At 36.3% G+C, this 27,875-nt stretch overlaps 1 protein-coding gene and 1 long non-coding RNA gene across 3 annotated transcripts in view; one reads left to right on the top strand and one right to left on the bottom strand.

The window, feature by feature from the left end:
- The window catches only part of pcdh15b (protocadherin-related 15b), a 409,107-nt gene that overhangs the window by 111,999 nt on the left and 269,233 nt on the right, over positions 1–27,875 (top strand). For both annotated transcript variants that reach the window (XM_073815853.1, XM_065242769.2), the window contains exons 7-10: positions 2,688–2,807; positions 5,232–5,342; positions 5,726–5,896; positions 27,423–27,531. In XM_073815853.1, coding sequence (XP_073671954.1) covers positions 2,688–2,807; positions 5,232–5,342; positions 5,726–5,896; positions 27,423–27,531 — 511 coding nt within the window. The remainder of the gene's footprint in view (positions 1–2,687; positions 2,808–5,231; positions 5,343–5,725; positions 5,897–27,422; positions 27,532–27,875) is intronic.
- Positions 22,766–24,744, bottom strand: LOC135720648 (uncharacterized). The gene is made up of 3 exons (XR_010521329.2): positions 24,613–24,744; positions 23,663–23,767; positions 22,766–23,367 (listed from the first exon to the last, which is right to left on the bottom strand). It is a non-coding gene; the product is annotated as an uncharacterized lncRNA (long non-coding RNA).

The following is a 27,875-nucleotide window of genomic DNA, read 5'->3' as shown; positions in this document are numbered from 1 at the left end:
AATCCCAACAGAGTAAAGTAGCTTCTCAGTAGCAGATAAAGCCGGCTTTCGAAGCGAAAAAGCTAATTTCCCTATTTGCACCTGCTGCTTATAAAGGCACCTGGCGGGGCGGCGCCAGCATTATGCAAATATCTCAATGCCAAGTTCATTGGCGTTTTAGTAGTATACGAAGCAGATTGGTCTCTCTAAGCGAGTTCCCAATTCGTCGGTCACGACGTGACGTCGTAGTGACCGACTGAAAGGGAACTACGTTTCAGTCGCATTTCATCGGTTAATGGAAAAAAGTTCATTTTGCAATAGTCTTTTGTCGACATTTAGAAAATAATTTTTACGTTATGACACAAATCTGCAATGGAAACGCAGCTTATCCATTTTAGTATATCTTCTAGGTAGGGAGGCACTTTGTGCAGTTACTTTATAGACGGTTTCAGCAGTAACAACATAAACAAGCGGCTGTCGTGGTCCGCACGTAACTTCCGGTAAACTCCGCTAAGAATAAATAACAACAAAGTTCTTTAAACGTAGTTTATTTATATAACAAGCAAAAAAAAACAACACCACATAGATTACCTAGGAAACCAAAACATTTGTTATTTTCGAAGAGGCATTTGTTCAAGAGATCAGTTTTGCAACTAGTCAGACCATAAAAAAAAGAAACCGTAAGTAAAGTTCGGATCCAGACTTGTATCGCGTCAGCGCACGTGCGTCCTAAGAAACCGTCTATAATAAAATTGGCGTCGTTGTGTGTTGTAGCCATTGTAGATGAACCCATTTTTGCCAATATTATAATATTTTAACTTGTTAGGTTTGCCATATTGACCATTAGCATCCATAACTTAAACAATTGATTTTATTTACAAGAAGCCATGAGAGAAAAATATATTATGATAATTTTAGCGTGGAAAGTTACAAACGCACAGCCTTGAGTGGCTTATCACTTTTATAAAATGCCTGCAGTGAAATGTTGATAAACAACAGCAATGCTCCCATAAGCATTAATAATAATAATACGAGTAAACAATGTCTTCAGTGAGTAATATAGTGAATTAGCCTAACTGAAGGCTGTTTGTATGGTTTAATTGATGCACATCATAGGCATAAATTATCCATTTCATTATGGCTTTAGACATTCTTTAAGAATTTATTTTATGATTATAAATATCTCTTGTATGCTAATTAGATGAACATATCTGCACTCAGGCTAAATTACTTTGTTTATCATTGTATGCTAATGAAAATAAACACTAAGCTGATATGATTTAAGCTGCATATACTAAGACATGCACCAGTGGCGAGGCTACATAAGGGCCAGGGTGGCACCGGCCCACTCAGCGATGGCTGGCCCACCCACTAAGAAGAGTTACAACATATTTTTTATAGGAAAGCAGAAGTATACGCATAAATGATAATAATCTATGTAGTAATAATCACGAAATATGCATCATTGAGAATTAAATAACTATCTATATAAAATGTTTATCATATACTGTACATGTGTTTTTTAACCTTGCAAATGTTAACATTCAAGCTATTTTAAACAATTTAAGTGCAAGCAGATACTAAGTGAGTTGTTTTGTGCACACAAATACTCAAATAGACACACTCTCATAAGCGCACACACAGAGATGCACGTTTCATAAAGCATGCAAATACAGAACTCTCTGCGCTTAACATGACACATACATTCCAAAAAAATTGAAATACCACAGTCTTTTGCAAGTTTTGCACGTTTTCTCACCCCGGGCACCATTCTTACATTTCTCTCTATCTCTCATCTCGCACGAGTGCCCATTTTTGAGATTCTGAGTGAGATGTACTGATGTAGATTAATGAAGCACATGGTAACAAAAAAGATTGACGCGGTAAAGATTGAAGTGGTAAAGTCCTGGTCGCGCATTCCATTTTTTTGCCTCTCACGCATGAGCATGAAGCCTAATGAATGGAAACACATTATTCGCTTTTCTTCAGTGCACATGCACCAGCACAACGGGTACACTGGCGCGGAGTAGAGCGAGACCTTCAGCCTAAGTGCTGAAGCTTAGCCCCAGACGGCCCCGGACCAATTTAAACCCTGAGTACAACCCTTTTGGACCACGCATTGGCTTGGCCTTACCTGATATCTAGTAGTCCAGTTTGCCTTACATGTTATTTAAGTATTGTTTGTTCATTGTGATGAATTAACATCACCTCTTACTGGAAGCGGTCACAACGCTATATTCAAACCATCTGGACAGCTGTCTGAATCTTAACTCTCATTTCTGTTGTCAGGTATTTATCTTTTCTCTCTTCTTGCTTTAATATGTCTTGTCAGAGAGGCAGCACAGAAACTAATACCCGAGTTCCCAGATGCCTTCAGCTTTCTCAGCAGGTTCAAACCCATTTCTTTCTCTTTTCTCTCGCGCCGCAGCAGTACGTCGCTATGACAGTTGGAGTCTGTGCTTTATAAGACATGTCCATCAGATTCTCTCTCAAAGGATTGCTGGTTAACGCAGTGGTCAACCCACTCCAGGCAGTAACTAACCCGCCAACTCACTAGTGCTAGGAAACAAGTAAAATATAATGAAATGGCAGCCAGGGTAATTCAGATTAAAAAGCTTCTCGTTGAGGTCAACTAAGGATGTTTAGAGACTCGGAACATATGTTTCTCTCTTAAATTTTTTCTGACTTTCTCATCTTATCTTTTACAGTTGACACCAGTTGGAACCACCATCTTCTCAGGGTTTACAGGAAATAACGGGGCTGTTGACATCGATGATGGACCTAATGGACAAATTGAATACACCATTAGATATAACCCGAAAGATCAGGTAAAGAGGTTTCTCTTTTAAAGTTTTTACTTTTTGAATACCTCACAAATGTGAGCTGTGATTTAGAAAAAGACATATCAAATGCATAATTATTCACAATACAAATCATATACAGGTATAATACTGTAGGCTAAACTGATCAAAAGCCTGATTTTGCATCTGTGTCGGACCTACACCATACACTCTACGCCGTCAACATGGGCATGTTACTGGTGTAACACACCGTACCAAAGCAAAAGTTGATAAAGCAGCAGGTTGTTGTGTACTTTGTTGAAAAAGCATTGGCAGAGCCTCTTTGATGCATCGTTAACTAGTTTACACATAAATATTGGCGAATCAGGCTTAAAATCCTGTAGTGTGAATTTGACATTAAAAATCTAACTGGATGTATTAGGTCTTTCGGTACTTTTTGCCTAATGTTTTTCGAATACTATTTCTGACATACTGCTTGATCGCAAACATATTTGATTAAACTGACCACTCCTGTTACTATGAATAGGCAAGAAAAAGTCTTTCAAGTATTCAAGAAATATTTGCCCGGAGGCGTTGAAACCTACTTTACTTTCCTAAAGGGACCTGTTGATTCCATGTTGAAAGCGTGCGCTTTAAACCTATTATTTTGTATCAGGATGCTGGTAATTCAGCCATCAAAACACTGAAAATACATAAATTACAACTTTCCACAGGACAAAGAACCTCAGAAATCATGGATTGTTAAAATAAGAAGGGACATATGACCTAATTTTGAGATAAAAGCAGCACAATGTCTACATAAAATCTGTTTTGTTATTAGCCTGTTGGCTTATCATTCAATTCTAATGTTTTAAGCATGATTACTTATGTTTTAAGCACTTATATAGTCTTATAGCTAAGTACATATCTCATATAAGCATGAATTTGTTGAAAACTTTTTTTCTGGTAAGTTTTTTAAGCACATTGACCGAAATCAACAGAAGCAAGATTCATTTCTAACTAAATATGTACAACTTTGAGGGTTCAATACTTGCACAACCAACGTATCAATCAAACAGCTTGTTATAAAGTTAATCACTATAACGTTGTTAAGTCAATGTTCATGTCTTGAAAAAAAACATAATGGAAACATACATGGGACATAGTCTTATGATCTATACAAACTGGAGATTTATACTATAAAATATTGTATTGTTGCACTATATTGTTGTTTTAAAGAGAAGTAAGCATGCTTACAACATGAGAATTTAGCGATAAGCTAATAGATTAGCTAACACCAAAACAGATATTATCAACACAGTGCTCTATTCTCGTATCAAATTATGTCCCTTCTAATTTTTACAATCCATGATTTCTGAGGTTTTTTGTCCTGTGGAAATTTGTAAATGATGTATTTTCTGTGTTTGGATGGCTGAATGACCAGCATCCTGATACAAAACAACAGGTTTAAAGCGCACGCTCTAGACGTCCATCCCTCACAGCCTCGATTTGACATCAACATGGCGTCAGACTGAATAATGCGTATGGTAGTAACCGATTTTAGGACACGTTGGCAATAGCATAATTGCTTTGTCGTTACCGTGCTGGTTTCTGAACAGCTAGTTTTTGCAGTTTGGCTTATTTTTTTCAGTAATCAGTCTGGACAAACTGGACAGGAAGCTTTCCATTAACTATAGACTACTAGATAGTACTGTAGGTTCATCTTTTAGTGCTTCTGGTATTGATGGGTACCATTGATTTATGTTTAGCGTCATAAACTCTTAGCTTTTTGCTCAAAATTTTGTATTTTTGAAGAAACCTAGCCATTTTTAAGAGGTTATAAAAAGATAACAAATGAAGATAGGATAAAACTTTTTTTTTTTCATTTTGTTTGTTTGTTTGTTTGAAAGCAGAGGGTCTGTTCTTTCATTTTATATGTCTGTATGTTTATATATTTATAGAAGAAAGTTTTCCAAGGAGGCATTTTGTGAAACTTTTGTAAAAATTTTACAAAAAAGGTGGCGGACAACATTTTTAATAAAAGCTGGGGAGGAATGAGTTAAACATCATTTAGCAACACATACAGTACTGTAGCACATTAAACTGTGTAGAAAAATAACAATAAGCCAAATTAAATATTGCAGTAGAAAAAATAAAAAAGTTTTATATAAATGTATAAATGTATAAATGAGTATAGTGAATTTGTTGATAAAATTAATCGTGAATGTGGCATGTGGAAAACCAAGTACAATTATATAATGTACCTCGCTCACATATCAAACACATTTATACCAGGACAACAAGTAACAGCCTTCAAGTTCCTAATAAAATCTGAAGTCGTCACCTGTCTTGCTAAATAGGGAGCAGTTTTGTTTCATCAGTCTTCTGTTTTCACTGAACCAGACGGCTGATGAATCTCTCATGACTGTGTGTGTATGCGAGATCTTTAAACCATGCAGCCTTTCTCTACAGAGCACAAACAGGACATTCGACATCCCTCTTACCCTGTCTGGATCTGTGGTTCTGAGAGAGAGACTGAATTATGAGGAGATCACACGATACCTGGTTATCATTCAGGCCAATGTAAGTCAGCACGGGCAGATCCGATACCCGGGAGTGATGAATACAGATGTCACAGGCTTGTTTTGATCTTGTTTAACTTGATGTTGTTGTCGCAGACACTTTCTATAATGCTATGGTGTTATTTTATTATTGTTTGACAAACAGTAGCATTTCTCATACTGATACGCATGGATTTATTGCAGTATTTTGTGAAAGACAACAAGCGAAATTGCACACAAGAAGACAACTTAAAACTTAATAGTGTTTTTCTTAAGTGAGTGTGTTTTGTCTTGTTTAACTGGCAAACTTTACTAAATGTAATCCTCTAACAGAATTGTACAAATCATTTCATTGTTACTCACTGAAGAGTCAGAAAACATGCCATGTGTTTTTTTTCCAATCAGGACAGAGCTCCAAACCCAGCCGACAGGCTCACTGCCACCACCACACTCACAGTAGATGTCCTGGATGGAGACGATCTGGGTCCCATGTTTCTGCCCTGCAGTCTGGTAGACAACACCCGCGACTGCAGACCTCTTACTTATCACGCCAGTATCCTGGAGCTCACCGATCCAGTGAGTCTTCATTCATCTGTTGCTCTTAAAGACGTTACACAGAGTCTTCTCATGTATTGTAGCTGGCACCTGTTTGTACTTTGACTGGAATGTGTCTGAAAATCTGGTATTGAAAATCAGATATTTCATGACAGGCCAACATTGTTCTCTCTAAACTGCATGCGTTTGCCCGATCGCTTTTGATGTTGCTCCCATGAAGACAAAAATTTGTGCAAGTGGCAAATGAAAAAATGCATAAAAGAAGCTTTCTGGAATTACATTTGTTTATTGAATGGACGGCAAGTTAATGCGTACCTCCATGAGTTTTCGGGGTAAAACAGATGATGTCATGAATATTTTGCATGAAAATGTACAGTGCTGAATAATTTAAGATAAGATTTCAATTTAATAAGACATTTTGGCAAAAAAGTAATGAATTTGTGAACATAAGGAAGCCCACAGAAGTCGTGCAGTATTGTGTTTCTCTTCCATTTCTCATGATCTCAAAAAAAAAACAAATTATGCTTTGACGCTATCTTGTTATCCTTTTAAAACAAGTAGAAATATAACAGTAATGCTTCTTTACTGGATAACTTACTCATATTATATAACCTGGTGGATTATATCAAATATAATTAATTGTGTTAATGCATTGTAGTTATTAGTGTTGTAGTATTCGAGACCAGTCTTGGTCATTTTTAAATGGTCTTGGTCTTGGTTTATATACTGGTCTTGGATGGCGAGCTGAACACAACATGGCTAATATAAAACATTATTTAGTTGCCTAGTCGCATATCCATGGAAGGGGTAGGATTCTGGGTACACGTGCAAGGCGTGCCTCTGTATTTCAGCCGCAAAAGCTCACAGGCACATTGTGCTTGAAGCAACAGAGAGGAGGATGCATTTCGTCTAGCTGTAAACAGTGGCAGAATAACGAAACCACGGTGCAGAATTCAACGTCAGAAATATTTATGTTATTATTTTTAAGACTGTGGTGGAACAAAATAAACTATCAAGGGCCCTTATTGTCTCGTCAATTAATGGGAAACACTGTCTCGTCACCCAGTGGTCTTGGTTTAGGTGGTCTTGATTAAAACACTGGTTGTTACTGAAGTACAGGCAAAGGCACCTGTTAATCAGTATATAAATGGGAAAAGATTATAAATCAAACTCTGATGGTACATTTGGAAAAAATAAGCACTTTCCATTTATTATATGGTGAAATGACAGGAGTGTCAAATATTGTCAGTAATATTTATTTGAAGACCATCAGATTAAACATGTAGCATTTGTTGTAAATATTTTCTGCATAATGATTCCAGTGTAGAAAGGGATGCATTATTCTGAAGACGCTGTTTTTTAATTATGGCATGTTTAAGACTACACGGGTATGCTGTTTCTCATCAGGTGGCTCACAGAGGTTTGTTCAGTAAGAACAGTAATGTAAGGGAACATTGTAAATGACTTTGCTTTGTGCAGGACTTAAGTACAATTTAATGACCATGAGAAACTAAAGCCAAACTATACATAATGTTGATAAATGAGTTTATTAAAAGATCATTTATGAGTGGGAGTGAAAGCAAGGCTACAAAATAGAAGCGTCAAGCTTAAATAACACACAGTTTTTATTTTTTGGACTACTTTTAGGTTTGTCCCACACAAGTTGATACTTATGCACAGTAGTTAACTACAAGTACAGTAGCGACGTGACTAATTTAACTACATTTTTCGGTTGCTTGACAGTAGTTACTTTTAAAACAGTGTAGCTTTAACAGTAGTTAACAGAAACTTTTAGCACGACCAGATGCTATATATTGTGCCCCCTCCGCAATGCCTTTCAGCAGCGCACTGACTGAGCACAGCAGCGTCTTCTTCCTTACTTAGATCACAAACTCAAATTGTTCATTACTGTCAACCATTGTTCTGTCACGCGTCTTTGCGAAGTTCATCTGATGATTATGTCCAGAACGTCCAGAGGTAAAGTCGAAACATTCATATTATAATGTCCGTCATGGAACGAGGCATGATGGCAGAATCTGGAGATGTAAAGATGAATTGTCTATGGCCATATTTCTCCAAGTCATGTCTCTTAAAGCAGCAAACCGTCAAGCTTACATGTTCGTATGTTATCTGTGCAAACCAAAGATTTGTCTGTCTGCATCGAACACTTCAAGCACTTACAACAAGTGAGTAATAGTCATTTTAAATGAATCACCCTGCTTTATTGCTTTTATATCAAATGTCTTTTTCTATTTAAAGTGCAGTGATGAATCCATGTTTTCCATTATTCCAAAATCTAATCTGTCCTGCCACAGATTTGTTACAAACATAAGAACACTAATGCACCACTTCTTTAGCATCTACCGATCAAAAGAAAAAAAAACAGATATAACCTATATTATAATTATTATACATTTATCAAACCAGATGATGTAATTATATACCTTAGTTTGTCTAAAATAATTATTTATAATGATTAACTAAATCCCCGCCATTGACGAGTTATCTCGTCAATTTAGAGAAAACATTTGCATGAAAAAACGTGTTCCTGATGAGTTTTTATAGTAATCTGTAATACGGCGATTATCTGCTAGATGGTACTCAATTTATAAAAAAAAAAATGGAAGTTATTTTTTTATTAATTTTACACTCTGTGTATGTTTTGATAATCACTCTGAATCTGATCTCCAACAAAATTCCTTCACCAAAAATGTATTTATTATAGCTTTTTGCTAAAAAGTTTTGAAGAAAAATACACATATTTAAAAGTTTATAAACAGAAAAAAATTAAGATAGGATGAAATTTTTTTCCTGTTTTTGCTTATTTGTTTGTTTGAAAGCAGAAGGTGTGTTCTTTCATTTGATACATTTGTGTGTTTATATATTTTCAGAAGAAAATTTTCCTGGAAGGCATTTTGTGAAACTTTTGTGAAAATCACAAAAAATGCTGGCGGGCAACTTTTCAAAAAATATCTGGAGGGGAATGAGTTAATAATTTTTTTATAAAGAGCTGAAATAAAAGTGTTTTATTTTTAAGCTCTCTATTTTATGCTTGTTAGTTTGAGATAAACATTTGAGTATTGTGTAGTTACAAACTAAAACCATAATTGTGTAATATTGTATAACATTACATTGGCTATGTTTACATGCACAAAATTGAGCTCATGTTGGGTGAAACAGATTGCAAAACAATGACATCAAAAGTATAATATACAAATAGATTTTCATTGATTCACATTGTGTTATGCTTTAACATAATTTGCCCTTGTATGGGGAACACTTATACGTCTGGTTAGTAAAAAAACTGTCAATGTTACACTATCCTTCTAAACTTCATACACTAGATGCTAGAGTGCACATTATAAGTAAATAGTATATAGTCTATCATTTAGGACATGTCTTCTGAAGAGCCCAGTGTTGATTCTGTGTGGTTCTGAGTACATTTGCATGTCACAGGTCACTCATATCTTCAGTTTACACCTGTAATATCTGCTACACCAGCACAAAGCTTTGAGCACCAGCAGGACATCATCACCAGCTTATTTCATAAAAAAACATGAAATTATAACCGTGGGCCATGCAGCCCTCAATCAGCATTTCTATTACCTTTCGATTTGGTTAATGTAATGAGAGTAAAGTGAGATTTATTTGTCGGAAAACTCTCTCAATAGCATGTTTACTGAAATGGTGGGTGATAGCGCAGTGTTTTACTGAAATGGGGTGGTAATAGCGCAGTGGATAAGACACTCGTCTTTGGAGTTAGAGACCCGGGTTCGAATCCATTGTGACACATTGTGACACATCCATTGTGTCCCTGAGCAAGACACTTAACCCATAGTTGCTCCAGAGGCGTGCGACCTCTGACAGATATAGCAATTGTAAGTCGCTCTAAAATGTGCAGTTTTATCCCCTATCACAATGCCACAGATGTTGCAAGTTTTGAGGAAGCGTGCAATTGGCATGCTGACTGCAGGAATGTCCACCAGAGCTGTTGCCCATGAATTGAATGTTCATTTCTCTACTATAAACCGTCTCCAAAAGTGTTTTAGAGAATTTGGCAGTACATCCAACCAGCCTCTCAACCGCAGACCACGTGTAACCATAATAGCCCAGGACCTCCACATCCAGCATCTTCACCTCCATGATCGTCTGAGACCAGCCACCCGGACAGCTGCTGCAACAGTCAGTTTCTATATCCAAAGAATTTCTGCACAAACTGTCAGAAACTGCTCAGGGAAGCTCATCTGCATGCTTGTCGGCCTCATTGGGGTCTCAACCTGACTGCAATTTGTCATCGTAACCTACTTGAATGGGCACATTTTGACATTCAGTGGCGTCTGGCACTTTGGAGAGGTGTTCTCTTCATGGATGAATCCCATTTTCACTGATTCATTGATTAAATGTTCTCAATTTAAATGATAAACAGCATGTTAACTTACACAAAATCGTCTCAGGGAAGCTCATTTGCATGCTTGTCAGCCTCAATGGGGTCTCGACCTGACTGCAGTATGTCATCGTAACCGACTTGAGTGGGCAAATGCTCACATTCAATAGCGTCTGGCACTTTGGAGAGGTGTTTCTTTACGGATAAATCCCATATTCACTGAATCCCGTTTTCATTGTACATGAAAGGTGGCAGACAGTGTGTATGGCATTGTGTGGGTGAGCGGTTATGGTATGAGCAGGCGTACTATGAACACACCTGCTTTTATTGATGGAATTTTGAATGAACAGAGATACAGCGACGAATCCTGAGGCCATTGTTGTGCCATTTATTCACGATTATCACCTCATGTTACAGCATGATAATGCATGGCCCCAAGGATCTGTATACAATTCCTGGAAGCTGAAAACATCTCACTTGCATGGCCAGCATACTCCCCAATCTCACCCATTAAGCATGTTTGGGATGCTCTGGATGAGCGTTTACAACAGCGTTTCCAGTTCCTGCCAATATCCAGCAACTTCGCACAGCCATTGAAGAGGAGTGCACTAACATTCAACAGGTCACAATCAACAACCTGATCAACTCTATGCGAAAGAGATGTGTTGCACTGTGGTAAAACTGCACATTTTAGAGTGGCCTTTTATTGTGACCAGCCTAAGGCACACCTGTGCAATAATCATGTCGACTAATCAGCATCTTAATATGGCACACCTATGAGGTGAATGGATTATCTCAGAAAAGGAGAAGTGCTCACTAACACAGATTTAGATAGATTTGTGAACAATATTTGAGAGAAATAGGCCTTTTGTGTACATAAAGTCTTAGATCTTTGAGTTCAGCTCATGAAAAATGGGTGCTCTTCAAATAGCATTTAATATCATTTACATTTTTGTATGCACATTTATAAAGTACAGTAGAAGGAATGTTATGGATGTGACATATCTCAATTATGGACGTGACCATTCTGAAATTTACACTTACTTTAAAAACTGCTTTAAAAACTTTTACAGAGACTTTGCAATGGATAATTAAACCATCAAATATTTACATTTGATATATCAGTTCGGTTTAAAACTGTGGCTAAAGATTACTCTTTACAATAAGGTTAACATTTGCATGAAATTGCTTATCCGAACATTTGACTCTCGGCCCTCTCAATTCAGTTTCACAGATGTATCATCAGGTTCAGAGGAACCAGATGTATCGGTCAGGATCAGACATTCTGAAGCTCAGTCCATCCTCTGGTATTATTTGTCATAAGATGCTGTGCTCTTCGCTCCATGCATGTCTCTTTTACATGCAAAGTTTGACTCTGCATTTTAACACTCTGGGGTCAACGGTGGCGCGGGCGGCGCAAACTCTTTATTTTTCAATCACTCCGCAAAGAGACTTAAATTACTCTGCTTATTTTTGACATACAGATATGATTTATACATCATTTAAATCATTAAAGTGTTTTTTTCTGTCCACTCCCAATAAAAACAGAATGTTGTGCTTTTCGCAAAATTAAGAAAATAAACATGATGCGCATTTTGTTCTCTCTCCCTCAGTGAAGTCCTTTCAGAAACACATCAGAAAAATAAAGTGTAACTTAACGAATACTTGTCGTAGAAACACAAGATAAATGTCTACATAATGCTTAGAATGTCTCCTTTTAAATGATGTAAGTGAGATTGAAAACAGATATTGTCATTTGGTGTAAACTGTATGAAAATGAGTATTTCTCCAGTTACCTCATTATCTGTAATGAGATCAGATCGCCACACCCCCGCGCCATTGAAGTGAACGAGCAGAAACATCCATATGCATGACTCGTGCCTCCTGCAGTCAATGGATACGCAATCCACAACCCAGTCTCTCCATTCCTTGTATTTCCATCCCATTGCACCAAACATGACATCTAAATCCTTATTTCCTTGCGTATGTGTGTCAGTATCTCCAGACGCGAGTGTTTTCTTTGTCTTCCGTCAAACAGTTGACGCGAAGGGAACGCACATACACAAACACGCGAGTCAGGAAACTCGACGCGCTTTTTTGTATTCTTATAAAATACGCGATTGCAAACAGTACAATCCTTATTTAGTTGCGTCTAAGCGCATATCTCCGCACAGCAAGTTTATTAAACACAGGATCACTCGCGTGTGCACACATTCACTGAATTCACGATCAACACGTGAAGTAATGGCAGCGGCTGTAAACAAACATTGATAGGTTTATCACGCGTGTCCCTTGTTGTGTTTCTAATCATTACAAAAACACAAATAAGAGTTCAGACAACGATAGGCAGTAGTTCTTTTGAGCTTTTTACTGCACAAAAGTAAACCTCTCGCTGGCCAACCAAACACTAACCCTGTGTTGAAGTGTGTTCACTTTACGATGGCCAAACAGTATCTTTACCATGATTAGGCTACTATGGTTTTTAAAAGGTAACTTATACTTATGAAATTAATAGAAAATATTTCAATAGAAATATATATATATATACGTATAAATATATATAATGTGTGTGTGTGTGTGTGTATTTACATTATATTGAAAAGTAAACCTTATCATGGTTTTTACTACAGAGAAAGTTACATTCCTGTTGAACATCCACAAGGCTCATTATGTGGCTCATTATTCAACTCTTTTGTCTCTCAGCTGTCAATCACTGATTATTCAGGAGCTTTCCCGCCTCCACGCATACAGCCTTTCCCAAGCAAAAGTGTCTTAGAAATTGTAAATAAATATCTTGCTTTATGTGAATGAGTAGGCCATATGATTTTCACATCATTTTGAAGAAAAAACTCTAGACTACTAGATCCTGTTTGGAAAGTCTTGGGAAAACATGTTTAGAATGAGTTTTGTGGACTTATATCAGTGACTTAAAAATTTAGCTTTTTCAAAAACCACGCATAAACATTTTTCTCTCAAAAATACAAACATGTACATACATGTTGATTATATGATAGCCCAGTTTGTGATGAACAGAGTGTTATGAGACTTTTGCCATTAATATGTTTTTAAGCAACTGAAAAAAGCACAAATGTCAGTGTATGTCAAAACTTCCCCAGGGCCCTAAAAACCCCTGAGACCCCAGAGGGTTAAAGGGCACCTATTAAGCCCATTTTTAAAAGATGTAATATAAGTCTAAGATTTGCACGGAATGTGTCTGTAAAGTTTTAGCTCAAAATACCCAACAGATCATTTATTATTGCATGTCCAAAATGCCCATTTTTAGGTGGGAGCAAAAACACACTGTACCTTTAAATGCAAATGAGCTACAGCTTCTTAATCCCTTACCAAACGAGACAGTGAGCGCTTTCAGTTAAAAAAAGATCTGATTCCAGTTAATACAGTCTTAGACAATAATGTCTCACTATTGAGATATTGCAGACTGCATACAACTAATTTAGGACTGTGAGTCAGTGTCTATGGATGGGGTTTTATCGGTGTGACATCACATTAACAAGAGAAACAAAAGGGTTAAAATGTCTAATGAGACTTTAAAGGCATGTCTAAAGAGAGTGGGTGGATTTTTTTCATTGTAGGGTGGTTGTGTTCACACACTGCCAACACGCATTTGTGTCCAAACACTTTTAAAAGTGGATTTTGCATAATAGGTGCCCTTTAACACATCTGTGTTCCTCTGTCTCCCGCTGTTTATGTCATAATGGAGTACTGTATATAAAAGTGCCTTAGCCACAGGCCAGATTTGTCTTTAATAATTTCACACATGTTCTTGCCAGAAGTAAAAAATTGCACCTTCAGAATATAAAGTGAGCTGAGAGAACAGTGTGAAAGGTTCACATGGTGTGGCCGGAACAATGAGAAACTTATATCATAGTAGTTTGAATGATTCTTTATGTAACCAAGGGATCGGCCATTGGTTAGATCATTTTGACAGTAAGCCTTTTCAGAATCAACATATAAATCATTTGTACTGTATTACTACATATACATTTTGTTATACATAAAACAGCTGTCTAGATCTGAAGTGACTGTGCAGCACAGTTTAAAAAGTATAGTAGTAAAATAGCCAAACATTTACATTTCTCATGACTCTAAGCAAAAGAAAAGTTTGCAATAATGTGGACACTTTCACCTGCACAAACAGATCATGTCTGACAGGCATTTATATTCGGCTGCACTCCTAACGCAACATAAAAAATCAAGCAAAGCCGGGCTGAAGTGACAAACGTCTGAGCAGGCCAGCAGGAATAGATGCTGTGCCTCCAGAGTCAAATACCTTTGGGCACTCTCACCGTATAAATGTCACAAAGGGAGAACTGGAAGTGAAAAAAATAATTGCTGTTTTTAGTGTCTACTGCCCATTTTGCCGTCCTCTTTCACTGTCGCATACGGGCCATTATCGAGCGTACATAGACTGGATTTACTCTAATGGATTTTTGTGGTTTCACCAGCTAGCTGAAGTGATGTGAAATCTGGATGTTGTGATCCTCTGGCTGTTTCATACATTCAGTAATGACATTCATTAAGTCATCTTCTGCTTTTGTCATATGCATTTCATGTGTCAGGCATCCATTATCACTTTAATGCATGCTACATTTCTCAAGTTTTGACTTTGACAAACGATCACTTGTTGTTGTGCACAAAGTCGAGCCTAGACTTCTGGGCTCTGTCTGCTTGTTTATAAAAACTCAAACAAAGTTAACAAAATGTTAACTAAACATAAAAAGTATTATCTATATTTTTGACAAATGGACATTACATATGGACACTCATCAGAATACTTCATAATTATATCATTAAAATGATTTATTTTACATTGGTTTTTAGAAAACAAGGTCAAACGCCAAATATAACTTAAAGATATGCAGACTCTAAAAACAAACGGTGCTTTATAGCACCAAAAGTGGTTATTTGCTCGTTATCATAGAAGAACCGTTTGTAGTGCCATAGAGCACCGGTGAAGCACCTGTGCAGAACCATATAGTGCTATGTAGAACCATATGTGGTGCTATATGGCCCCTATTTGGTTCTACACAGTAGCTTCACCGGTGCTATATGGCACTAAAAACGGTTCTTCTATGATTACGAGCAAAGAACCACTTTTGGTGCTATATAGCACCGTTTGTTTTTAGAGTGGCAACAAATAAAAAATCATAAATATAATAAAACCAAAACAGCATAAAACAACTTAAAAGATTTTCCAATTTAATCATACCAAAATATTAAATTAAATTAAATATGCAAACTTTAGACGTAATGTGCAATTTTAAAATGCTGACAGGAGTCGCACAACAGCTTGCATGACTTAATTGGTTTATTTCTTTAACATAATTTAAATATAAAAGATTAGTGATGCGTATTAGCATTACTAACAAAACACATTGGACTAATATTGAATCTGGAGATTTGGGGTCACATTTACTAAACAGGGAAAATTAGCGTGATTGCGCAATTCCAAAAAAGTTATTTACTAAAAAGGGGCAAAAAAAATAATACAGGCACAACAGCTGATTTCCATAATGGCCGTGACAATAATTATTTTCATATATCCAGACGCGGGTCTATAAGTGTGTCAACTGCATGCGGCGCTGCACAGACCGACTGACAAGTGGAAATAAAGTATCGTGAGATTAGACTGCTTGTTATGTTTTCGAATGGCTCTTGCTGTACAGTGATGTCACTAGCGGTTCGGTCTGTGCAGCACTGCATGTTAAGAGCAAGGGGACCCCCTAGTGGTTTTGGGCCCTACGCAGTTTGCATAGCTTTTTGTACAGGGAGGATCGGCTCTGGTTGTACAAGTGTCTTTTTTTAAAAAGATTTCATAATCATCTTTATTGCCAAGCATTGTTGGTTTACAAGGAACATTTTGAGTGTTTCTTATGTTATAAAATACTTGTACTTTTTCCTTAAATCTGCTACATGCTATGTTACCCAATATAAAATGTCTGCCAAATGTATCCACTGCATTAGATATGCTCCTCGTATATAGCACTTTTAAAAATGGTGTTTCAAAAAAGCTTTACGTGAAAGAAGAAAATCAACTGGGGAAACACAAGACATGACTGTGAAATATACAGTATGGTGTAGAATTGATATTATTATTGCAAATTGTATTGCCCTCAAAAATGAGAGGGAAATCATTATAAAAATCACTATAGGTAAAAAAGTGACTTATCTTCCCTTTTATCCAGTGCTGTCACAGAGACGTGTGATATTTCAGTGAAATCTGTCAGGTAACAGTTAAAATCTCTTAAAGGCACTGTTTATGTACACATCAGTGAAGATTCTGTGGAATATTTGTAGTCATGAGTCTGATCCTCTCTTTCAGCATGGATGATCTTGGCCGGTAAAATAGGGTTTTTGTTTTGGCTTGCCCTTAAGGTGCTACACTTGTTATTTGTTTAGCTCGGTATCCTTTTTCTCTGTTGAGGTCATTTTGTTTAACATTCATTGTCACTTGTTACAAACGTTGTTTTGTTGCCATCTGGAATGATGATTTCTAAAACTTTTAGTCGTGTTGTAGTGCAATTTTGTTGTTGTATTCACCTGGTGCAGGGCGTCCCTCCCTGTTTAGTATTTTGGATTGCAGTGTGTTTTGTTTGTGTGCACCTGTGCATGATTTTCTTTGGGTTTCTGCCAAATTTACCTATCTACACAGTGTGTGCGTGTGTGTATGTGTGTGTGTGTGTGTGTGTGTGTGTGTGTGTGTGTGTGTGTGTGTGTGTGTGTGTGTGTGTGTGTGTGTGTGTGTGCGCGCGCGCACTGTAAAAAGGTTGCCCACACAGAGTCTGTGAGTTGCCCGCCGAAGCACATTATATTAATAGCCTTAGTTTTAATATTTATTCATTACATATTTGTCTATTAGCTTGACGACTTTTATGTACACTGAAAAAAATCTCTGGTTGCAGATGAATTAATTAAGTTTTCTTAAAATGATTTTTCTTAAAAAAAAAAAATGTTGGATCTACATATTTTAATTATGTTCACCAGTTCAACATGATTGAATCAAGTTTTCTTAAAATGAAATTAATTTTAATGAATATTAATTTCATTTTAAGAAAACCTAATTTAATCATGTGCAACATGATTAAATTATGAAGTTTTTTTTTTCAGTTTAAGTTAACAATTTTAAACAATGATAAAACATATCAAGAAGTAAAATTAAATAAAATCATCAAGTAAAACAAAAATGTTTGAGTTGACTATATAATAAGAAGCCCTCCAGATTTTTATGTTTTATCCATTGTGGTAGCCCTTGCTAACAAAAAGGTTGGAGACCCCTGATCTAAACACCACTTTATACTTCTTATTTCACAGAGAAAATTAAAAACCATTTGCAGGTTCCTTTGCTTCAGAAAGTATATAGAAGCATTGTGGCTGTATAGTATCTCTACCAACCATATGGCAGTGTTCGAGAGACTGTATGTTTGACTAACCAGTGGAAAAAGGGAAACATTTGGAAAAAACTGTAAAAACCATGAATATTTGCATTTAGAGGTGCTTTTGGTTCACAGACTTCACCTAAGTTCAGTTTATTCCTGAATGTTGATTTTTTTACACAGATGAGCCAATGCGTCAGTCTTTCTTTCTTCAGTCGAAAAGAAATTAGGTGAAATTAGGATTTTTCTCTATATAGTGGACTTTAGTGAACCTCAACAGTTTACAGTTTAAAAGTGTCTGAGAAAGACACGAAAACATACAGCACTACAAGTTTCATTTATCATTTCACATCAAGACATCTTGAACACCATGCAGCATATCACGTTGGCGATCCTGGGTATTTGTCTGCTGAATGCAAAAGTACAGAGAACGAGAGACTTAAGCTCTTCATCTCATGTCATAGAACAACGAAGAGCGTCAGCAGTATGTAATAAAAACTTCACTGTAAAAAATACTTTGCTGCCTTAAATTTTTTTGTTAAATCAACTCAGATTTACAAGTCATGTCAACAGAAATGAGTTGTCACAACTTTTAAAATATAGTTGAGAAAAGTCAACTTAATTTTATAAGTTATAACAACTCACCTGTAGTTATAACAACTCATCTCTAGTCAAGATAAATAATAGTAAGTTGAAATGACTTATAAATCCAAGTTGATTCAACAAAAAATTTTAAGGCAGAAAAGTAGTTTTTACAGTGTAGAACCAGTAAAGTCCTACAATGACAAATACGCTTATATTTAACGAGAAATAAAACGTTTATTAACAATAAGCTTGTTGAGCGTTTTTTCCTTGTTGAGCGTTTTTTTTTTGTTCATCATCTGTCAAATTTGAAAATTGCCAAAATAATTAGGAAAATGAAAAAAAAAATGTTCGGTATTAGGCCTTCGGCTGAGTTTTTCATTTTATTCAGCTTCGGCCAAGAATTTTCCTTTCGGTGCATCTCGATTATGTAATATGTAAGGCAGGGCCGGGTCTACAGGGGGGCTGGGGGGGCATTGCCCCCCCAGATTTTCCTTCTGCCCCCCCAAAAATATTCAGCCAACCATAAAATAACGGAGTCTCTTTATACATAAGACGTCTTCTATTGGCAAAGCTAGTGATTACAGCTCCCGCCCACTATTGTCTGATTAGCTCATTCAAGCATTAAAGCTTTCTTCAGCAGTATTTAACTCACATGAAAAGTACAACTGTTCTCTATGACGGTGACTAAAAAAAACCGCATCTTTAAAATATATATCAGAAACGATGCAATTTAGTATTACATAAACGTAATGACACAACACATATTAAATTGAAACTTTTTTTATAGTAAAACATGCCCAAAATAGCCCCTTATCCTTTCTTAGACACAGCTCATTACTTATTCATTCAAATACAACAGCCAATGGCGAGTCTCCAGCAGCATTTCATGTGTTTGTTTTAGACGTAGTTCTGTTTATTAAAATTAGAATATTCAGTTTGGTTGTGGCATACTATATAGAAGATATAATTGATATAAGATGGTTATACAGTAAATATACAGCATTGTAACAGCTGAGCATTGCGTGCAGTTTTACAATCAAATTTTAGCGTTTTTTTCATAGTCATCATCTCATTCAGCTCGCGTTTGAGAAAAAACTTCACACACAAAAATCTACAGACATTTAAGTTCAGGAGGAGCTTTCACTCCTCAAGGTCATCGTAAGGTAAAACGTTGTATTTTATAATGTTGCGTTGTATTATAATATCTAATTTGCTGTGTTATGTACAAAGCAGTGTGATTTATCTTTGGTCTCGTTGCAAATCCCACTTACAGTATTTTAGGGCTTGTGCTTTTGTCTGGTGCTGTTATAGGCAAACAGGATAACCTTTGACGAATTTGTCATGCATGTCAAATTGCTTTCATGATGTTTCAATATAGATTATTTAAAGCGTTGTGCTTTCTTGTAATATTTGAGGTTGTTGGTGCAGCAGCATGATAGGTTCAGGAATTTATGAAAATATAGCTTATCACATATCACATTGAAAATTTATTATTATTTTAAAAGAAGCAAATGTTTGAGAAGTGGAAATAAAGTGCCTAACACCTAAGTGTTTATTAGAAGAAAGGCATATGTTGAGTAGTTATAAGAATGGCTTTAATTTATCTATAAGTGAAATAATAGATTAAATGCAGTGTAAACATTATTAAAATATAGCTATTTGTACAGCTTTGCATTAATATCACCTGCTTGCCTGATTTCATTAACTGACTTAATGTGTAAAACTACATTAAGTGTAATCATTATAACATTATAAATCATTGTAAATCTAATCGGATCTAATTTTAAAATTTGAACGTGCAAAAGGACATATAAATGGCCTTTTTTTTAAGACATAGCCTATGCAAAATAATATTGGATTGAAACATCCATAATTTTAGTGTATGAATCATTTTAGTCGAGGAATGGCTGCCCACCCAAAAATCCTGACTGCCCCCCCAGTCCAGCAAGCCTAGTACCGGGCCTGATGTAAGGTCACGCTGGCGCGTCACACGGCCGGTGCAAGACGAGAAGTTTTTTTGGCTATAAGACCCTTATGCCTCCTGGGATCATTTAAAGCCCTTTGAAGCTGCATTGAAACTGCAAACTGTTGAGGTTCACTAAAGTCGACTATATGGAGAAAAACCCTTGAATGTTTTCATAAAAAAACGTAATTCCTTTTCGAATAAAGAAAAAAATAAACATCTTGGATGACATAGGGGTTAGTAAATTATTAGTATTTTTATGAAAGGGAATAATCCTTTAATTTAAAAATACCTTGCACGTATATACCTTAACATATATATCAGTGCTATTGTTTTGTCTCAAGGTTTGTACTTAAATAATATAACTAAGGTCTAATCCTGGATTAATCTAAACCCTGTCCGGGAAACCGCTATAGGTTCAGGATTGGCAACCAGGTTAATTTTCCAAATTCATAAACTTCAAAATTGAAAGATTGTTATTCAAATGCCTGTTGGTGTTAAAAGTTAACAAAGTAAGTGGGGACAAGATGACATCTTTTGAAACATTTACCCAACGTGTGTTAATAAAACCTTAAAGTGGGGTAATATAGATGTATGTTACTCTCCTGAGTCTCATCCAAAGGGCAGCAAAGCGTTTTCTGCAGCAGTCGGGAGTTTGTGGTGGGAGGTTAATAAAACAGCAGTAATGAGTCACAATCTTCATTAATTACTGCTCTGAAAGGTCAAGTTCAGAAATACTGCATGAACCGAGCTCATCTCATCTCAAGCGTTCACATTAACCCCTGATAAAGCTATCAGCAGTGAGCTCTCTTTTCCATGTATATCTTCATTTCTGTCCTATCTGGCCGCAACTGCGAAAGGACATTTTAATGTATTACTTCTCACCGTGATATCTCATGGGTGCTTGATTTCAGTACATAATTGTTTATTAAACTTTCAATGTTTTTAACTGTCTGTAATTATCACATTGCTTAGCAGTATGGAGTTTATTGTGATTAAACTGCTCAGTACTGGTTTGGACATGGCTAAAGACCGGAAACTTCAGTGAGAACTCTTGAAAGCGATAATGCATAACTAAACACTATTATGAGTAATTAAAGAAAGCTGAATTTAGTTTCCTGTCTAGAAAATCTAAATAAAAAATGCAAGAATACTAATATAGGGTTCTCATGCGGTCTGAAAGCTTCTGTTGTACGATCTTATGATATCTAAACACACCTGAAAAATTAGATGAGTTTTAAAACACTCTGCATTAAACCCTAGGCGCTTTTCAAGATCACCTTAAAAAAGCAGTGAGCTACTTTAGTTTGTAATGATTCACTTTAGGAATATCATCAAACATATTACGTAAAATAAGTCATTTCCCTATGAATACATTTCTCACATGACTGTAAAAATGTAGCATCTGTGTATATAATGGATGACTGGAGGAGTATTATGGGTAATGTTCACAGTAAAGACCACACGAGACTGTGATTTACTGCCGTCACAGGTATTATAATTACAGAGGCTGGGAATTACAGGCCAACCAGGAGAAATAAATCTTTAACCCTAACACCGATTTCTGCTTATTAAGTCCTGTAGGAGCGTGTGTGTGTATGTGCGTGCGTGCGTGCCTGTTTGCAGTGAGGTAAGGTAAGGTTGTGTTTCATTGGTTGTCATCTCTGATCTGATCTGGAGGTTTATTTGGTGTTTATTTCTGGTGCTTCATGCTGTATGGTTGCATCATCTGCACTGATTTATTTACATCATCTATTCATTCCTCTTTTTGCTATAAGAAAAATATTTATTATACATATTTTAATGTTTGAAATCTGAATAAACCTTGTAACTTCTTAACTTTCTGTAAACATTTCCCATGTGAAATAACTTGTTTAGGGCAGGACTAAATTATAAACCTAATTTTCGAAATTATCAGATTCTGCATGATAAACTTTTATCACAACTGTATGTAATCAATGTAAAATCATTATTTACTGTAATAGTCTTAATAACTGAAACACTAAAGGTGAATGATTGAATAATGCTCTTCATGCATTTATAATAAATGAGAACTGATGCTATAAACATCAAAAATGCACAGATTAATGTTGCATCATATGTAAAATATAAGTAAGACTTTATAAGCTTGTCTAAAGCACAAAGACCTCTGTCTGTCACAACACAATTGGACAAATGCTCTGAACAGGAACAGGGTGCTGTAGACTTGTTATTCCTGCTCTTTGTTGGATCTTAGAGCAACGCTTATTCTGGGTAAACTGCATCTTTAAAGCTCGTAAACGACAGAGCAGAAACATGGCCTTGATTTCTGCAGACAGAAGTGCAGTCGATTGCAGCAGTGGGTGGGAACGTGAATGCAGTCGTTCACATGCGATTGCTTGTGTTGTTTCTTGGCCGTCTGCTTTTCTTTGAATCGGTGTGTATGTTAAAGGTGCCAAAGAATGCATTGAAATAATATTTCAAATTGTTCTCTGATATCTACATAGAAGATTTGTAGCTGTATTAAGTGCAAAAATCATCCAGAGATGGTTTTACATGTCCATTTACAACCCTTCACTGTAAAAAATTTCACTGTTAAATTACAGTAATATACTGGCAGCTAGATTTGCCAGCATATAGTTGTAATTTTACAGATTACCTACTGTAATTTACAACAACAGTTTTTTACTGTACAAATATTACGAGACAGTACTGTAAAAAAAGGGAGCTGCACAGTATAATACTGTCAGATGTTTGGATGCATTATACTGTTATTTTAGGGTTCCTGCTGTTATTTATACTGTAGAATGTGATTTTTCTAGCATTGTTAAAATGTAATTTTAAAATAAACACTTAAAATTGCTTACAAAAAAATTCTCAAACAAAAGATGATGATAAAACACTGTTTTTATTAAATATAACAAAATTCAGTGCATTCTTAAATGTCAGTTTCTGCCTCACTAATGAGACTGGGCTGAATAAAACATAATGCTGTGATGTCACATAAATATCACAACACTGCAGAATACAATGTGAAAGCCACTCAAAGTCCATGAAGTTTTTGATGAGGGTGGTCACATGGGGATTAACAGTTGCTGCGTTTTTCTGGACAAGCTTTCCTGTCTTCTCGGACACCTTCACCTGCCTGGCTTTTGTTCACCTCTTAGGGTTCACACCAATTAAGCATCTACAAAGTACAATGAGAGAAGTAAAGATTAATTGCAATGAAGACAGATAAAACCAACTGCATTCACAGTATAAATATTCTGGTTGTTGCCATTCTGAGAGAAAGAGACTTTATTCAAAAACATGTAGCATGATAACAAATTTGGCCTAAACCCAGTGTTATGTCTATATGCACATGCTATCTTAAACTTCGACTCACTATTTAAAAGACCTAATGCAATTAAAGTCAATTTACAAAAAAGTAAGAGACACTAATTTAACGCAATGTGACATTCTTGAACAGCTAGAGGATTTACCTTTGAACAAACTCCAGTGTCCTCGCAGCTTCATCTTTCCTTCACAGATGATGTTGTTTTCACTGCTGATCATCCAACCTCCAAATGTGACTTCATCACCAGCAACTGATGCAGACAACAATTATAGTTAATGTCCCAAAAAACTATCAGATATTATACAGCTGCAAATCCATTACTTAGAAAAGCTAATGATATTAATTTCAGAAAGAGATTTTTTAGACAGACTGAAAGACTTTTCTATAGGCCTACTGTTTTAGTGTTCTATACTCCATACCTTAGTGTTACACTTACCCAGCAGTATCGGCCTTGGACTAGCCATTTTCAATATTTTACTATGTTCTTACCTCAACTTAGACAAATTAATACAGCCCTATCTTTTTTCAATGCATGCACTTCATCTTTGTACAGTGCCTCGTGAATGTGTTAGCATTTAGCCTAACCCCAATCATTCTAATGGCTCCAAACAAAGGTATTATTTTGTGCCACCATACTTTTTTGTGTAACTACTCATGTAACAGTCTTTAAATAGGGAAAACATGGAAGTGTTTGGTGGCTTCTAAATTCATCCCTGTTTGGAGCCATAGGAATGAATGGGACTAGGCTAAATGCTAACACATTCACGAGGCGCTGTACAAAGATTAAAAGTGCACACATTGAAAAAAGATACAAACAAATGGTGAAACAGAGCCCAATCCCTCATGTAGATTTAAAAAAAATATCAATAGATAATCGCACATCAGTCAGACATTTGATTAGATTGCAAATTAACATTAGCATCTTTATTTGTATTTAACCTATATAGCTAGTTGCCAATTCGTTTAACAATCTGCCCTAAATATGTCACAATCAAATAAATCGTTTTTAGAAATATTTCAAAAATAAGCAAATATATATAACATTTTGTCAATTATTTCACTTAGAAACACAGACTCTGTTCAGTTTGTGCTTACCTTGATATACAGGCGAGGAGTAAAAAACAAGTGAATTCGTCGTCCGTCTCAGTGCTGGTAGGGTCACAATCGGAGTGAAAATGGATAGACAGTCTTTAATTCTGCTTCCTTCTCGTATAATAAAATGCAGAAAAACAGTGTAGTTAAATCAGTTTTTACTCATGGTTGCAGATGAGTTCGTCACATGTCTGACATGCCTGACCAAACCAAAAAATACTGTATTATCCCGTAAGACTGAACAGGAGCTTGCTGTTATTATTTTGTTTGTCATATTAATGTTTATTTACAGTATTCAACTGTATTTATGAGAAACGGTAAATTACTGTCCAAAATTCCCCGTTTTTTTACAGCAATTTTTTACAGTGTTGGACTTGCCTTTAGATGAAAATGATCTATTATTACCTTATTTGAAAGGGTCATGAATAATAATGTTGAAGTAGTAGGTCAGCCAGGTCCTTTGGCCTATTTTTGGAATACTATGCCATACTGCCTCGGCTACTGCTTTTTGTCTACTATATAGTAGGGAAGTAGGCGTCCCTTTTTGAGCCTGTATCAGATGAAGAATACAGAATTTAACAAATAATCAATAGTTTGGAGATTGTTAACTCTTTCGCCTCCATTGACGATATAACTCTCTATTATACTCTCTATAACGCTATTATCCGCAACTTATACAAGCCGGAAGTAGCACCTCACATAAAAGAGAAAAAACTCTGTGTATGTTTTAAAGATTGCTCTGCATCTGATCTCTATCAAAAGTCCTTCACAAAAATGGAATTATCTCAGTTTTTTGCTCAAAATTGGGTGTTTTTGAAGAAACCTACCCATATTTGAGAGGTGATAAAAAAACTAATGAAGGTAGGATGAAACATTTTTTTTTTTTTTTTTTAAAGCAGAGGGTCTGTTCTTTCATTTGATATATTGTTTGTTTAAAAAAATAACATTTTCTGGAAGGCATTTAACTTTTGTGAAAATGCTGGCGCTGGCTGGCAACTTTTTTTTTAAACTCTGGCGGGGAAAGAGTTAATGGATGTTTGTGTTTTTTTTCAGTATGGACCTGCAAAACTTAACTGTAATGTCAATAGTAGAACTTTAGCCTAAACGTTAGCCTTAACTAGCACAGTGGTTCTCAAACTGGGGTCCGGGGCCCAATAGGGGGGCCGCGAGATGGTGCCAGGGGGACCCCAGTTTTATGACATTTTTAAAAATTTTAATTAAAATGTTACATTTTAGAGCAGTTTTTGTCAGAAATTTTCTTTGGGGGGGCCGCGAAGGAATGCACCGTACACAAGGGGGGCCGCACACGAAAAAAGTTTGAGAACCACTGAACTAGCATATAGGGCTAACTCAGCAGCCAGTCACAACTTTGTTTTTTGCATTGTAACAACATTGTAATTAATTTAATGTGTAATTTTATGTTGGTGCGCACATCTCGACTGTAATGTCACAGTTGGTGTTATGTTAGTTTCCAGCGGTCTTAAGGTTTACATAAGAAGGAAGAAACAATCGTGTTTAAAGCTCACAATATGTCATTACCATGTACAGATCTCTTATTATTTATCGATGCCTAGGTAAATACAGTTTTACATTCTATGGCACCTTTAAATGAGTCAAAGTGTGTCACGACACGGTACACGGGAAAGACAGGAAAACCCAAACGCAGACTTAAATAAAGAATAATTTAATATATAAAACCAAAGCACCCACGAGGGGGTAAAACATTACAATGACAGACACAAGAACTAAACGGATTAACATAAACACTGGAAACACTAAACTACAGAAACTTACATAAGACTAGGAACAGGAATAAACACTAGGAACTATAGCAAGGAACAGAGAATAATACCAACGCACGGAGGACAGGACAGAAGGACATTAAATAGGGATTTCTAAACAACAAACACCTGAAGCTAATCAAACATAAGGGATCGGGAAACAATTCACGAACCTTGAGAGAAACGTGGACCGCGGAAGGGCATGTCACACAACTCTCTCAGGGCAGACACGTACTGTCACCACCTAATCTCTCAAACTCGGATAAGACAAGAAAAAGAGAGATCAGGTCATGACAAAGTGATGATGGTGTTTCACCAAACTCACATGCAGTGATGGAAACTAAGAATGAAACAACTACACTGTGGACTTGTTTGCTAAGTCAGACTTAAAAATGTGTCATTATGTGACAATTACGAAATGTAAACTTAATTTTTAAGAATGCACAGTTATACTTTGTTACCTGTTCACCTATTTTGCTGCATGTGTTAAATATATGTTGATGTATGTTGATATGTCCTGAATGTTGGAAGACTCTTAAAATTGCATTTGTTTAATATACTTCATGGGTCTTCAACGTTGTTCCTGGAGGGCACCTGTCCTGGATATTTTAGAGGTGCCCTCCAGGAACCTGGTTGGAGATCCATGATATAGATTCAAATAAATTCAGATTTTCTATTACATGAGATGATAACATTAAAAGTAACTTTTTTGTTGGTACTTTTTAAGTGGAAACAATGTCGTAAGCCATTTTGCATCCTAAATTTATCTTGTTTTAGGAGTGTTTAATAATTTTTTAACTAGTCATGTAATTCAAACAGTATACTATGTATAGCCACCCCTCACCTGTCCAAAGACAGTTTTCGGGCTTATATTTCAAATCCAAGCTCAGAACCCTCCTCTTGACAGCACGCCAAATATGCTTTATTTCATATTTGATTACATGTTAATGCGAACCCGTGAATAGGACAAAAATGTCTGTTATTTTCTTTTAAAATATTGAACCAAGCCTCTCTCTGTGTTTCTGCATCCAGAGTCGAGTGAACCCAGTCAATGTGACTCCTCCTATCAATGCGGTGGATCAAGACAGAAATATTCAGCCTCCATCGGACCGCCCGGGTATCCTGTACTCCATTCTCATCGGTAGGTGTCCGTCAGGATCTTTGTTGTCTATATTCAGTCACTGCTGGCATACAGCTCCTCGCTTGGGTGGAAACAGAGCTTTTTAAGGAAGGCAGAGCAGAGTTCAGCCGGAGTCAAGCGCATTTCGGCTCTAGGCGATGTGCGGCCACCCACCGAGCTCCTAGATGAAGCCTGCAAACAGAGCGGCGAGCTCAGGGAACCCCGCTGCTTCTGAGCTGAACCGAAGAACTAAAGTCCATCTCCAGAATAGGATATACTTCGGTGTGGGAAATGTTATGGACATACTGGAAACCACAGCTGTGTCAACTACGACAACAACCTCGTGCTTTTAAATGTTGACAAAA

Source organism: Paramisgurnus dabryanus, chromosome 1, assembly GCF_030506205.2.
Source record: "Paramisgurnus dabryanus chromosome 1, PD_genome_1.1, whole genome shotgun sequence".
Classification (NCBI taxonomy): domain Eukaryota; kingdom Metazoa; phylum Chordata; class Actinopteri; order Cypriniformes; family Cobitidae; genus Paramisgurnus; species Paramisgurnus dabryanus.
The sequence above is the reverse complement of the archived record's forward strand: the minus strand, read 5'-3'. Positions and strand labels throughout refer to the sequence as shown.